Source organism: Cebus imitator, unplaced genomic scaffold (genome assembly GCF_001604975.1).
Source record: "Cebus imitator isolate Cc_AM_T3 unplaced genomic scaffold, Cebus_imitator-1.0 Scaffold136, whole genome shotgun sequence".
NCBI classification, from domain to species: Eukaryota; Metazoa; Chordata; class Mammalia; order Primates; family Cebidae; genus Cebus; species Cebus imitator.
Window position 1 is genome coordinate 1,531,030 of NW_016107451.1, and position 13,629 is coordinate 1,544,658.

Genomic DNA, 13,629 nt, shown 5'->3' on the forward strand with positions numbered 1-13,629 from the left:
AGAAGCCTGGGTGGTTTTCTCTCCTCCTCTCAGCCAATGAGCCAACACGTCCCATGGAGTTTACCTTCTGAGTTGCTACTGAATCCACGCATCCCTTTCCCTCCCTCCCACTGTCCAAGTCCATGGAGTTTACCTTCCGAGTTGCTCCTGAATCCACGCATCCCTTTCCTTACTTCCCACTGTCCTGGTCCACCCACACCTGCACTTCTGTGGCAGCCTCCTCACCTGCCGGCCTCCCTGCCTCCACTCTGGCACTCATCCCTTCTGTCCACCCAGCCACCAGAGTGAGCCTTCACCCAGGACACAGGCGCATGTCACTGCTCAGAGCCCTTAAATGCCCTCCCATGGCCCTTAGGGTGGAGTCCAAATACCTTATCACAACCCACCAGGAACCCTCCCCCATCCAGCTGCTCAGCCCCAAAACATTCCGTACCACCCACTTGTCAGTTCTCCAGATGCACCACTCTCTCCCTCCTGCCTACAGCCTTTGCGTTCACCCTGCCTGCTACCCTCTTCAAGCCCCCTGCAGATCTCAGCTGAGAATCTCTTCCTCCAGGAAGCCTTCCCTGACTACATGTACCCGCACTCCTGTGTAATCCCGCCAAGCCTGTGTCTCACCTCTCACAGCCCTTTTCATTATATATATATATATTTTTGTTGTTGTTGTTGTTGTTGTTGTTGTTTTTTAATGCAGAGTCTCACTCTGTCTCTCAGGCTGGAGTGCAGTGGCTCGATCTTGGCTCACCACAACCTCCGCCTCCCAGGTTCAAGCAATTCTCCTGCCTCAGCCTCCTGAGCAGCTGGGATTACAGGTGCATGCCACCATGCCGGGGTAATTTTTGTATTTTTAGTAGACATAGGGTTTCAGCATGTTGGCCAGGCTGGTCTGGAACTCCTGACCTCAGGTAATGCACCCACCTTGGCCTCCCAAAGTGCTGGGATTTACAGGCATGAGCCACAGTGCCCGGCCTCCCGGCCCTTTTCATTCTAATCTCATAGTTCTGTCTCCGCCAGCCACCCTGCACCTGACCCCGAGCTCCCTAAGGGGTAGATGGCATCCACCTTGTTCCCCCTCTCGATACAAGTACAGTCTTTGGTACACAACAGACACTCCGATGCTATTTACTGGATGAATGACGTTACCCTGAGGCTGTTGGGTTAAAGCCTCAGCTCCGTCACACACTAGCGAGGCCTTGCCTGAGTCCTCCTCCTCCTGGCCTGTACAATGGGAATAGCGAAGTGCCCTTCTGACAGTCGCTGCGAGGAGCCAAGCACTTACAGGAGTTGCTTGCACACACGTTGGCTATTATTTATATTTGTTTTGAGACAGAGTCTCGCTCTGTCACCCAGGCTGAAGAGCAGTGGCATGATCTCTGCTCACAGCCTCCACCTCCTGGGTTCAAGCGATTCTCCTGCCTCAGCCTCCCAAGTAGCTAGGACTACAGGCACGTGCCACCATGCCTGTCTAATTTTTGTACTTTTAGTACAGATGGGGTTTCGCCATGTTAGCCAGGCTGGTGCTTTCCAACTTCTGACCTCAGGTGATCCTCCCACTTTGGCCTCCTAGAGTGCTGGGATTACAGGCGCAAGCCAGCGCGCCCGGCTATTGATTTATTTTTTTTGAGACAGAGTCTCGCTATGTCACCCAGGCTGGAGTGCAGTGGCATGGTCTCGGCTCACTGCAACCTCTGCCTCCCGGGTTCAAGCGGTTCTCCTGCCTCAGTCTCCAGAGTAGCTGGAACTATAGACACGTGCCACCACACCCGGCTAATTTTCGTACTTTTAGTAGAGATGGGGTTTCGTATGTTGGCCAGGCTGGTCTCGAACTCCTGAGCTGAGGCCCGCCTCGGCCTCCCAAGTTGCTGGGATAACAGGCGTGAGCCACCGCGCCCGGCTATTTGTATTTTTTTGACACAACCTTTCCCTGGGTCTCAACTCCCTCAACCGGGGAGGCCCCCAGCCAGCACCCGCGTGCCTCAGCTGCGGCTCACACCGAGGGCCCTGACGGACACCCGGCATCTGCTCCGCCTCCTGCCGGCTCCGGCGCACGCCGCGGGGCCCCACCTAGGAACCGACGCCGACGCCGCGGCCCATTTAAGGACGGAGGGACGGGCCCGGGCGGGCCCCGCCCCCGTGACGTCAGCGCGCACCGCGGCGTGTGACGCTCTGGTTGCCGCAGAGACGCCCCGCCCCCTCGCGGCGCTGCGGAACCGGAGCTCCGGGCGGCGTCGGCAGCGGCGCGAGAGGCGACGAGGCCCGGGCGGCAGGAGCCGGCGCGGCGGGCGCGGCGGGCGCGGCGGGGACGGAGCAGACCACGACGAAGGCGCGCAGGCAGCCGGGCCGGGCCGGGCCACGGCGAGAGCGGCCGGCAGGCAGCGGGCGGGAGGCCGGGTGGGCCGCGGGCAGCCACCGAGCCGCGAAGCGACATGGTGCTGCTCAAGGAGTAGTGAGTGTCCGGCGGCCGCGCGGAGCGGGAGGAGGAGGGTGGGGACGGCGGCGGCGCGGCGACGGAGCGGGGCCCGGATGCGCGGCCGCGAGGGGCGGGGGGCGCCGGGCACGAGGGCGCCTGTGGCGGGTCGGGAGGGGACCCGGGCGGCGGCCCGTGAGGCGGGGACGGAGGGCATCCGGGGCGCTCGGAGGCCCGAGTGGACCGAGGCCGGGCCGGGCCCGAGGCGGGGTCAGGGGGCGGCCGAGGGGACGCCGAGCGTCGGGACGGCTGCGGGGTCGCCTGCGCGGGCCGAGGGCACGGGCTCCGCCGGGACTGCAGGCGGCGCTGAGAGGCCCCGGCGGGCGGAGGAGTCGGGGCCGCGGAGACGCGGCGGGGACGGGCGGAGGCCGAACGGTCCCCGCCGAGAGCCGGGCGGGGGGCTCGGGGGCTTCGGGGCGGGATGGGGACTAGTGGCCGCCGTGGCCAGGGCTCCGGAGTGCTGGAAAGGGGACAGGGGCGAGCTGGGGACTGGGGACTCGGGTGACGGGGGAGGGTCTGAGGAGAGAGCAGGGGGGCTGAGATGGGGCCGGTGTGTCCGCGGTGCTCACGCAGCAGGTGCGGAAGAGGGCGCTTTGGGAACAGGCTTGGGAGGGACTTGGGGGCGCTCAGGTGAGGAGCCCAGAAAGCGCTGCGCAGGATCGGGAGTGGTATGAAGGCTGCGTGGCCAGGGAGAGGCCGGGGGTGGCAGGTGCAGGCTGTCCCGGGGCGCGGCGGTTACCAGTACCTGTTGGTGGAGATGGGGAGACCAGGGCAGGGCCAGCTTTTTAAAGGGATTCTCAGGCTTGGTGCAGAGCCATGGGGAACTCTTTGAGGAATGGAGCGGTCCACGATGCCGTGAACTGAGGAGAGAGTGTGAAGGGGTTGTGGGAGCTGTGGAGTAGTGAAGAGAGGGGTGCGTGGGAAACGGGTGACTTCTGGCAGGAATTGCAGCGTGAAGGATTTGCTCCTGAAATCCGGGGACTGGGTGATAGGTGGAGAGATTTGGAGTGCCAAACCTTTCGAGTACAAGATGACCCGTTGTGGAAGCTCAGGGTTCCAAGTAAACATCGCGGGTCATTTTTCCCCCCAAAGAGAAGAGACTGGATGTGTGTGTGTGTGTGTGCATAGAATTTGCAGGGAAAATGCTTTCCTGGAGGGAGGGCAGGTGAGCAGCATAGGGCCAGAACCCCGGGAGCGGGAGCAGTTCAAATAGAGAGCAGCTCGTGGGGCGCTCCAGCAGCCAGGCAGGCCTGGAGAGGGCTCTTTCCGCTTCGGCTGCGAAGGCACTTTGACCATCCCCACCAGGCTTGCTCCTTGGAGGCATTTAGGACACTGAGGACTTAGAGTGGTGCTGGGGTAACAGAGGGAGCCGAGCCCCACACGTATCCCAGCTGAACACCGCGTCTGAGGAGCATTATTTTGAGGCCTTATCGCCTGCGTTTCTTAAGACATCCAGTCTGATGTTAATTCAGCCAGGGCTCAGAGCTGTTCCTGGTGAGGAGGAAAAACTTTAGAATGCCCACAGGAGAACGTGGTGCACTCTGGATTTGAATCTCCAGTGTCCAGACGGACAGGCTTTTCCCATTCTTCTGATCCTTTTTCCTGCTCCCAGATGAATCCTAGAATCCGTAGAAGTGTGTGGTTTTGAAGTGAAGGTCAGGCAGGGAGGGGAACGACCCTTAGAAGAGATGAGTGAGGTTGGGAGAGAGGCCCTCCTTTCCCATTCTTTGTTCTCCTCCCCTTGAAGCCTGCCAGGAAAAAGTCCAAGGTGCGGGATATGCAGAGCCTGCCTGGCATCCGCGTTTCCTTCCTGCATGACTTGTGCCCTGTGTGTGCATCCCTGGGTGGGGACTGAGGGGGAGCAGGGGCATCCGAGACGCTTGGCTGTGGCTGCAGTGCTGCAGCTCTGGAAAGGGTGCGAGTGAAGGTCATGTTAGAGCGAGCGCTGCTCCAGTGTCAGCCCGGCAGCGCCTCTGTGGCCCTGTCCTTTGCAACTGTACCCTATTGCTGTTGAAGTGGTTTTGCTCCTAAGGAGCATGGGGAAATACCTGAGTGTGCAGCCAGAAGGGAAGCAGCCTCCGGGCATCCCATCGGGAACTGGCTGATGCCGTTCTCTTTTGGGGTGAGACTTGGTGCCCACCCAGCGTCTGCAGGTTGCCCCTGTTGACGTTTCTGACACTTCCTCTAGCAGGATTCTACCTAATTTGATTTCTGCAAAATCTTGGATGTAATTTTCACTGCTGTTCTTGAAGATAAAAGGCTTATTGTTTTCTAGGAAGTTTCTTCTGAGGGTGCAGAAATTCTGGGCTCCAAGTTGGGAGTGTTTTTCTGCACAGTTGGCTTTCTCTTATGGGAGGGGAGCATCAGTGGCAGCACCCAGTGAACCGGAGACTTTCCATTCCTTGAGTTGCTCTGGAGGAAGGGAGTTGCTAGCAGGCAGCCGAAACCAGGAGCCCATTTTGTTTCTTGCTGCTTTCCTGCTTGGTGCGTTGCCTTGCCTTTCATGCGATGTTTTCCCCAGACCCCTCTATGTCCTTCTTGCTTCCTGGGGGATCTTTGTGCAACTAGAAAACAGCTGTTTTCCAGCCTGGAGCAAGTAGCCTGCGTGGCAAGCCCACTGCATCGGGAAGGCATGGCAGCTCATGCTGCACTAAGCACGCGAGATACAAAAGGACCCAGAGGGTTCTGGCAAGGGTCTGGGGACTGAGAGTCTAAGCTTGGGAACTGGCCTGACTTGTATAAGTGAAACCAAGGGTTTTTGTCTTAGCTCCCCAACCTCACAGCTTTGAACTGGGGCCTGGATGTTGGTCTGCATTACAAATGCAAGCCACCCAGAGAAGTGCCACCAGCCACGGCACCTTCTTGGGGTTTGGACCCCCGTGGAGACTTCGCTGGCCACGGCTTCTCCATCAGGTTATTGCTGACGTTGCCAGCAGTTGGCGGTTATTGATGTGGAGAAGAATAACAGAAAATGGTAATCGGGATTCCTCTGGACAGCTCCTGGAGGTCAGAACGTCGGTCAAAGGCCCTCTCGGTGGCCTCGTGGTAGCAGCTTGTCTTGTAGTATCCTGCTCCGGAGCAGAGGTGGTCGGTGCGCTTCTTAGTGTGGTTCCGGCTTTGGCGGCCTGCTCCTTTCCTGGCCTTGCCCCTGGAGGGCTGCTGTTGGGAGGTTGGGTCCACAGAAACAGAAGTCCCCAGGGCCTCTTCTTTGGGTCTGAATCCTCACCATGATAGGTCCTCCCGTGTTCACCTGTCTTACTAGACTCATTGGCAAGTCTTGTTTTGGGGACGAGTCATTGGGGAGTTTGGGTGAAGTTTATCATGCAGATATCCAATTCCAGTTGTGAGATCGAGGCCTGGGAAGTAGCTGGTGGGAGGACAGGTTTGGACTGAACCACAGGTTTCTAAGTGGGTGCCTCTGCGGCACAGAGGGTCCCCTCCTCGGAGCACTGAGCGCCATTCTCTGCGGCCTGTTCATCACTGAGTTTAGTGTCTTACACAGCAAGATGCAGACTGTTTTAGGGATGATGGTTTAAAGAGCCTGGGGCAGATCGCACAGCCTAAAGTTGATACTGTCTTTTCCCTTTCTTATAGTCGAGTAATCCTGCCTGTGTCTGTAGATGAGGTAAGTCCTTTTACCTTCTGGTCCATATATTGTTTTCTTATTTGTTCTAACATACAGATTTCAACGTGAATTTTCCCGGTGCCACTTTCAGTTGCAAAACGGTACTCACTTTGTATGTCTGGGCAGCTGTGTGCAACCTGCCTCACACTGTTGGCGTGCTGGATGACTGAGTAGAGACTAAACCAGCCCCTTGTATCTGCTGGGACTTTGCATGTTTGGGGACACTTTTTTTTTTTTTTTTTTTGAGACAGAGTCTCACTCTCACCCAGGTTGGAGTGCAGTGGTGTCATCTTGGCTCACTGCAACCTCTGCCTCCTGGGTTCAAGAGATTCTCCTGCCTCAACCTCCCAAGTAGCTGAGATTACAGGTGTGTGCCACCACACCTGGCTAAGTTTTGTATTTTTAGTAGAAATGGGGGTTTCACTATGTTGGCCAGGCTGGTTTCCCGACCTTAAGCGATCCATCCGCCTCAGCTTCCCAAGGTGTTGGGACAACACACGTCAGCCACTGTGCCTGGCCAGGGACACATTATTGATGGGATCAAGTGTGTGCTTTCTGGGACCTCCATGACTCGGCTGGCAAGTGTGCATGGCTCTCACTGGTTGTGCAGCAAACCAGCAGGACAGGAAATCTCTTGAGCCCTCCCTAGCCATGATAGGTGACTGCTGAAGAGATCAAGACACAGAACCCTTCTTTTACGGAGGGCAGGAAATAATAAATAGGCTTGGCTTGGCCTCTGTCCTTTTATGGTTCCTGGGTCTGACATCCTTGTATCTGGGGACCTGGCAGCAGGATTTGCTGTAAGAAGGTTCATAGGCCATGCTGACTCAGAGCCAGCCTCTTGGACAACAGAAAACTGCCACGGAGCCTCCCTTGTCTCACTCTTCCTCTGAACTTCCTCCACTCTCCTCTCCTGGGGCAGCCTCATTCTTTGCTCCTTTCTGAACCCACAGCCCCACCCCACCCCAGCTTCCAGTTAAACTTGAGTTTTGTGAGGCTCATCAGGCAGTGTAGTGCCTTCAGTCACTGGGCTTCCTCTCTCTCCTGCAGTGTCAGCATGAAGCTCCGTGATAACTTCCACTCTGTTCCAAATATGAACTGGACCTTTGAAAAATGAAATCAGGCCAACAGAGCCTGCACCACATTTAGCTGAGACAGACATCCAGGCTTGTTGGCCCCCAAGAGGGGTGGGCAGACATTGGCTCACTAAAGAGTTGCCTCCAGGGGTGGACTACGAATCTGATAAGAGCTGTGGGGACCTGGGGGAGGGGGCCAGAGGTAGGCCCTGACCATCATTTGGGGGTTCTGGGAAGGGCAGAATAGAGAAAGGAGACGGGGGAACCTGGGGAAAAGAGGGAATGGCTGGTAGATGCTCTGGTCGCTGTAGGCATGGGGTATACCTGTGGCCTGAGAGGCGGGTGCCAGGGCTGACAGGTGTTGGCTTGGAAGGGGTCTTGTTAACCCACCTACTTTAGCCATGCTGTCTTTATTTTTTTACTTTATAATATTTCTTTTAAATAGTGGAGATAGGGTCTCACTGTGTTGTCCAGGCTGGTCTCAAACTCCTGGCGTCAAGCAATCCTCCTACCTCAGCCTCCTGAAGTGCTGGGATTACAGACGTCAACCACTGCACCCAGCCTGTGCTGTCTTTATTAAAAATAGCAAGTGATAATTTTCCAAACCAGAAGGCCAAGCAGGAGAGCCTAGCATGTCCCTTGTTCTGAAACTTAGCTCTTGGAGAGGTGTCCGGTGACTTCCTCTCTGTGGTACAGGACAATCCCACCCCCATTGTTAGGAATATGTGCCCCAGGAACTCGGGATTTCCTCAGCGTAGGAGTTGGGGTGAAGTGGATCCTTTTACAGGGATTTCTTGATGGAACGATGACTGGAGTGTGTCTGAGAAGGCTGCAGACCTGTCCCAGGGTGCCCTATGGCTGCTCTCGCAGTAAGGCTGAAGGGGCCAACACGCTGACCGCTCATCGTGGGGCCAAGACTGGAAGGAAGGGGAACTTCCACCTTGAGAGCATGGTTTTCGCCCGCGATGGTTTTTCTCCAGCACTGAGGATGTGGTGGGGCAGAGATGGGTAATCAGAGCCTGAAGTTGAAGCAGAAGCTTGGGAAGTGCGTGCTAGTTGGGATTCAGCTGTCTGCCTCGTGGTGGGCAGCCCGTTCTCAGCAAGAAACCGTTGACAAGAGAGTAGTACGTGGCCTGGCCAGGGTTGAAGGGGAACGTCCTTTCGGATGATCCGAAAAATCCTGGAGGGGAAGGCCAAAGAAGAAATGAGGAATCATCAGCCTTCTCAAAATCTTTGTCAATCACCCCATCCTGACTCACAGTTCCTGTGGGAACAGCCCAGCATCATGTGACTGGCGGGTTCACTTCCTAAATTGGAGGCCACGACTCAAGGCCCTTGCAGTGTTCTGATTTAGGGAAAGTGAAGAAAGAGAAGCTCATGCCCCTGTAATCATTCTGATGGCCTGCATCAATATTTTGGGGGCAGAATTAGCTTCTGGCTGGCCAGAGTGTCCATGCATTCTGCAGCAGAGCAAGACAGCCCTGGGTGTTTGGCATGGGTGTGGCCTCCAGTGCTTCCTGGCTCAGGTCGGCCCACCCTCTGCTTCAGGCAGGGCTGTTTTACTTCTTGTTTCCAGAGATACGTGACACCATTCCCCCTCTGGTACCCAGCCTGATGGGGCCATTGGCTGGGATCAAAACTGTACTTTTTTTTTTTTTTTTTTTTTTTTTTTTTTTTTTTTTTTTTTTTTTTTTTTTTTTTTTTTTTTTTTTTTTTTGAGATAAAGTTGCACCCTGTTGCCCAGGCTGGAGTGCAGTGGCGCGATCTTGGCTCACTGCAACCTCTGCCTCCCAGATTCAGGTGTTGTCCTGCCTTAGCCTCCCAAGTAGCTGGCATTACAGGCAGCCACCAGCCATCATGCCCTGCTAACTCTTGTATTTTTAGTAGAGATGGGGTTTCACCATGTTGGTAAGGCTGGTCTTAAATCCTGACCTCTTGTACTGCATAAAATCCATGTTTAAGAACCAAAAAAAAAAAAAAAAAATCCTGACCTCTGGTGATCAGCCGGCCTCGGCCTCCCAAAGTGCTGGGATTACAGACATGAGCCACTGCTCCTGGCCCCTAACTATACTGTTTTTTATGATGTGTTTCATGTCAGTATTTCAGGCCCACCCACTGTGCCCCCTCTCCCAAATTGCCAAAGTGATGGAGTCTCTGTTTTTCTTAGTTGAATGGCTTAGTTCTTTGGGACAAGCAAACAAATCTCAAGAGCAGGGAGCATCTTCATAGGTCAGAGGAGGCTGGAGGCTCAGTCTTCTTGGGGTTTTTTAAAAATCTGATTTAATGGTCTGACCCCCCACTCCTGTCTCCACCCCATCCGAGTCTGGCTGCTTTCCCAGGGTGCAGAGCAGCTATGCCGAAAGGAATTCCCTAACCTGAAAAGCGCCCTTCACTTGCAGCTTGTGCAGGCCAGTCTTGCTTACCCCTTGAGATTAACAAAACTGCCTTCACTTGTCTCATTGGGATTAAAGGATCAGAATATCAAGAGAGATTAAAGGGGGAAGATGCCAGCCAGCAGGCTGATCCTCTTAGAACCTGCCCTCTGATTCCTGCAGCTAAAGAGAAACCAAATGAAGGCGATTAGTCTCTGCCTGGGGGCCCCCTTCCCAAGTGGCACCGCTAGCTAGCAACCTTGTCTCCTCCACCAGGCCCTCTCCCCAGCTGCCCTTTAGGATTGCTAAGTCAGTGGTTAGATGTTCTTACCACTCTTCTCTGAAACGGAGCTACTGCTCCTCCGTAGGCACCCCTGGCTCAGCCCAGCCTTGACCCACTTGATGGGTTTTCATGTGTGCCTAGCTAGGTGGTGGACTGGGAAAGGCACAGGGACAGTTTGCGGCTCCAGGCGGGCATTGAGGCAGCACTGATGCTGCTTAGGATTAGCAAGGTCTAGGTGCCTGGCTTCCACCCAGATGCTCCTCTTTATGGATTTCACTGAGCCTTGGTTGCTTGCCTGGGCCTTTTCATGCATTTTGTTCTGGATTTTTGCTTTGAAAGTTAGGGCTTTTTTAGCTTTGTGGTAAGCAGTGAATTTTCCTGGTCCTCTGCTTCACTTTCCAGATTTTGCCCAGAAATTTCCCTACAGTGCTTAGGAAGCCTCCTGGAAGAGCAGGTTTCTAAGTTTGAGGTGAAGCAGCTCTGGAAGCTGCCTCTGTTCCTTGGTGTTGCAGGCAGTGATTTACGTGGCAGCTGCATAGAGATACAGGCTTTCCATTTTATTCACAAAGAGAAAAACCGGGCGCCTGTAATCTCAGCTGCTCAGGAGGCTCAGGCAGGAGAATCACATGAACTCAGAGGTTGCAGTGAGCTGAGATCGCGCCACTGCACTGCAGCCTGGGCAACAGAGCAAAACTTTGTCTCAAAAAAGAAACACCCTTGCCTTTCCCCCTGAGAGTACCAGGCATTGGGGGAGAGGGCATAGAGGGTGAGGAAACCCTTTATCTCCCCTGCACTCCCAGCATATGGGGGTCCAGGCCCTTTTTCCCTGTTTCTTGCAGCCCCTAAGCTGTCATGCCTAATTGGAACTGGCAGTGGTAGGAAAGATGGGTTCCTTGGTATAGACATGACTTCCTGCATTAAACATTGCTGTTCATTTTCTTTTTACCTTGTTTTCCCTTCTGTGCAGCTTCTCTCAGAGAAGAAGGCAGCAGGGCTAAGCCTGGGAACTGCCCAGGTCATTGGCCTTAGCACGGAGCCTTTCTGACAGGGTTAGAAGAGGCCAATAATCTTGATGGGTGACTTGATAGGGTGGCATGTGACCCAAATAAAAGAAAACCAGGCTTTTGCCATGTAGTAAGTGCCAGCACAGAGGGCGTACCCAGCTGGCACAGGCTGTGGACTAGGAATCTGAAATATCTCATACGGGAAGCAGGAGTACTTGCTTCGGCCCCAGCAGGAACCTGGAAAGTGTCAAAGAAGTTTAATTGCCTAAAAGAGCTGCTTGGGTGTTGAGGAGAGGCCTGACACTAGAGAAGAAGCAAGTAGATGAGCCAGCTTTGCAATACAGTTTGTGGAGCTCACAGAGCACTGAGCACCTTTCTTTGACAAGAAGTCATGTCTTAGGGTCTGTTTCAATGAGTGAGAACAAGTGATTTCTGGCAACCAACCCAGATCTTATGGGGTCTTAATACCAGAAGCAGGTTCAGCACAAAAGCTCCTTTGGACTTTAATCTGTTTTCTGCTTGGTAGTATGAGGTTAAGTAGATTCACCTGCCTCTTTAAATCCCGATGTATTGGCTGGGAGCGGTGGCTCATGCTTATAATCTCAGCACTTTGGGAGGCCAAGGTGGGAGGATCACTTTAGACCAGGAGTTTGAGACCAGCCTGGGCAATATAGCAAGACCCTGTCTCTACCAAACTAATTAGTAAATAAATGAAAATAAAAATAAACCCTGATGGGCCGGGGGCAGGGCCTCACACCTGTAATCCCAGCACTTCGGGAGACCGAGGTGGGTGGATCACAAGGTCAAGACTAGCCTGGCCAAGATGGTGAAACCCTGTCTCTTAAAAAACACATAAGTAAATAAATAAACCCTGATGGATGATGTGGAAATGAGAAGGATGAAATTAAAGATGCCTGATGGGTAAAGAGGCCATGAAGCAGCGCTCAGTTGCTTTGAGTGGATTTGGCCAACGCCTGATGTCAAACTCCAAAATGAGCCCCTGGGTGAGGAGCCCCCAGGGTGATCTCTTTCCACAGTTACGGCACTGGATTCTGTGGAACTGCCGAGAAGACTCCGTATTGAGAATAACACCTGTCTCTGTTCCTTCAGTATCAAGTAGGGCAGCTGTATTCTGTGGCTGAGGCCAGTAAAAATGAAACTGGTGGTGGCGAAGGTGTGGAGGTCCTGGTGAATGAGCCCTACGAGAAGGACGGTGAGAAAGGCCAGTACACGCACAAGATCTACCACCTGCAGAGGTACGTGGCCCGGCAGAAGGCCAGACCATGGCCTTGGGTAGAGGTGGCGACAGTGGCTAATTGGGGTGTTTCTAAGTGGCTGGTTGCTCAGGTTGCTTTTGTGTGTGTGTGTGTGTGTGTGTTTGTGTGTGTGTGTGTGTGTGTGTGTGTGTGTGTGTGTGTAAATGAATGTTACTTCCTTTATTGTTTTATATAGATGGGATTATACTAATTGTCATAACGATTAGTGTTAATAGTTATATACTATGTAAATGTTATACTAACATTTATGTAGTTGGGAATATACTATTTTTTCTCTTCTATGACTTATGGTGCCTCTCAGCCTATTCTGCCTCAGTCTTTAGGTTAGGGTACATGTAGTATTCATAGTATCATCATTCATAGTATCATTCAGAGTACCGTGTGGCACAGATGTGCTGTGAGTGATCTAACCTGCCTCTCTTGATGCGTATTTGTAGTATACGTAGTATTCTTAGCACCCTGTGGCACAGATGTGCTGTGAACGGTCTAACTCTCCTCTCTCGATGCGTATTTGTAGTATAGTACCGTGTGGCACAGATGTGCTGTGAGTGGTCTAACCCTCCACTCCTAATGCATATGCATATTTTTAGTTATTTCCAGATGCTGACATAATTGAGTAAAACTCCTGTATAAGTCTTCTCATATACTTGTATATGCACATCTTTAGCAAATATTCCTAAAATTGAATTCCTAGAATTGCTGGGCTGGTAGTATTTTAAATTCTGATATTGCGAAATCAGTTGCCAGAGAAATTTTGGCACCTCTCTGTGGATCAAAGTCATCCGAATTTTTAAATAAAGCTTGAACTGATTTGTGTACTGAAATCCATATCAAACTACACAAATTTGCTGCATCCCTAACCACAACAGTAATATTTCAGTAAACTATGAGCGGACCCACAGGCCGTTGGTGATATTAATCACACATCAGCTTGAATGGAAGTCAAACCAAGCTAGTTTTAGAAACTATCCAGAGCTGGAAAAGGTAAACCTGAGTCTTTTTTTTAAATCGTGATAAAGTACACATAACATAAAATTCACCATTTTAACCATTTTTAAGTATACAGTTCAGTAACACTAAGTACATCGACACTGCTGTGAAACTGAAACCTGAATCTTAAGTTCTAGTCTCAAAACTGAACTAAAGTCAGTTTACTTTCATTTGGTAAAAGCCCTACTTCATTGTGGTCTATCACTTTGATGGTATAAAAGTGCTCACCCCAGAGGGGTCCAGGACCTCAGTGCTGGAGAGGGAGGAGAACAGCACTGTGCAGTGAGGAGGAATCCCGCCATCACCCGGACTCCTCAACAGTACACCCTTCCTCCATGTGGGGAGGAATCCTGCCATCACCCAGACTCCTCAACAGTACACCCTTCCTCCATGTGGGGAGGAATCCCGCCATCACCCGGACTCCTCAACAGTGCACTTTCCCTCCATGTGGGGAGGAATCTCGCCATCACCCGGACTCCTNTGTGGGGAGGAATCTCGCCATCACCCGGACTCCTCAACGGTGCACCCTCCCTCC

The 13,629-nt window shown here is 53.1% G+C and overlaps 1 protein-coding gene across 1 annotated transcript in view; it reads left to right on the forward strand.

The window, feature by feature from the left end:
• Window positions 1-2,176: 2,176 nt before the first annotated feature.
• Window positions 2,177-13,629, forward strand: part of PITPNA (phosphatidylinositol transfer protein alpha) — a 43,859-nt gene continuing 32,406 nt past the window's right edge. Inside the window, exons 1-3 of the mRNA XM_017541678.2 lie at window positions 2,177-2,446; window positions 6,062-6,092; window positions 11,938-12,083. Of these exons, the coding sequence (XP_017397167.1) occupies window positions 2,427-2,446; window positions 6,062-6,092; window positions 11,938-12,083 (197 nt within the window). The 5' untranslated portion in view covers window positions 2,177-2,426. The remainder of the gene's footprint in view (window positions 2,447-6,061; window positions 6,093-11,937; window positions 12,084-13,629) is intronic.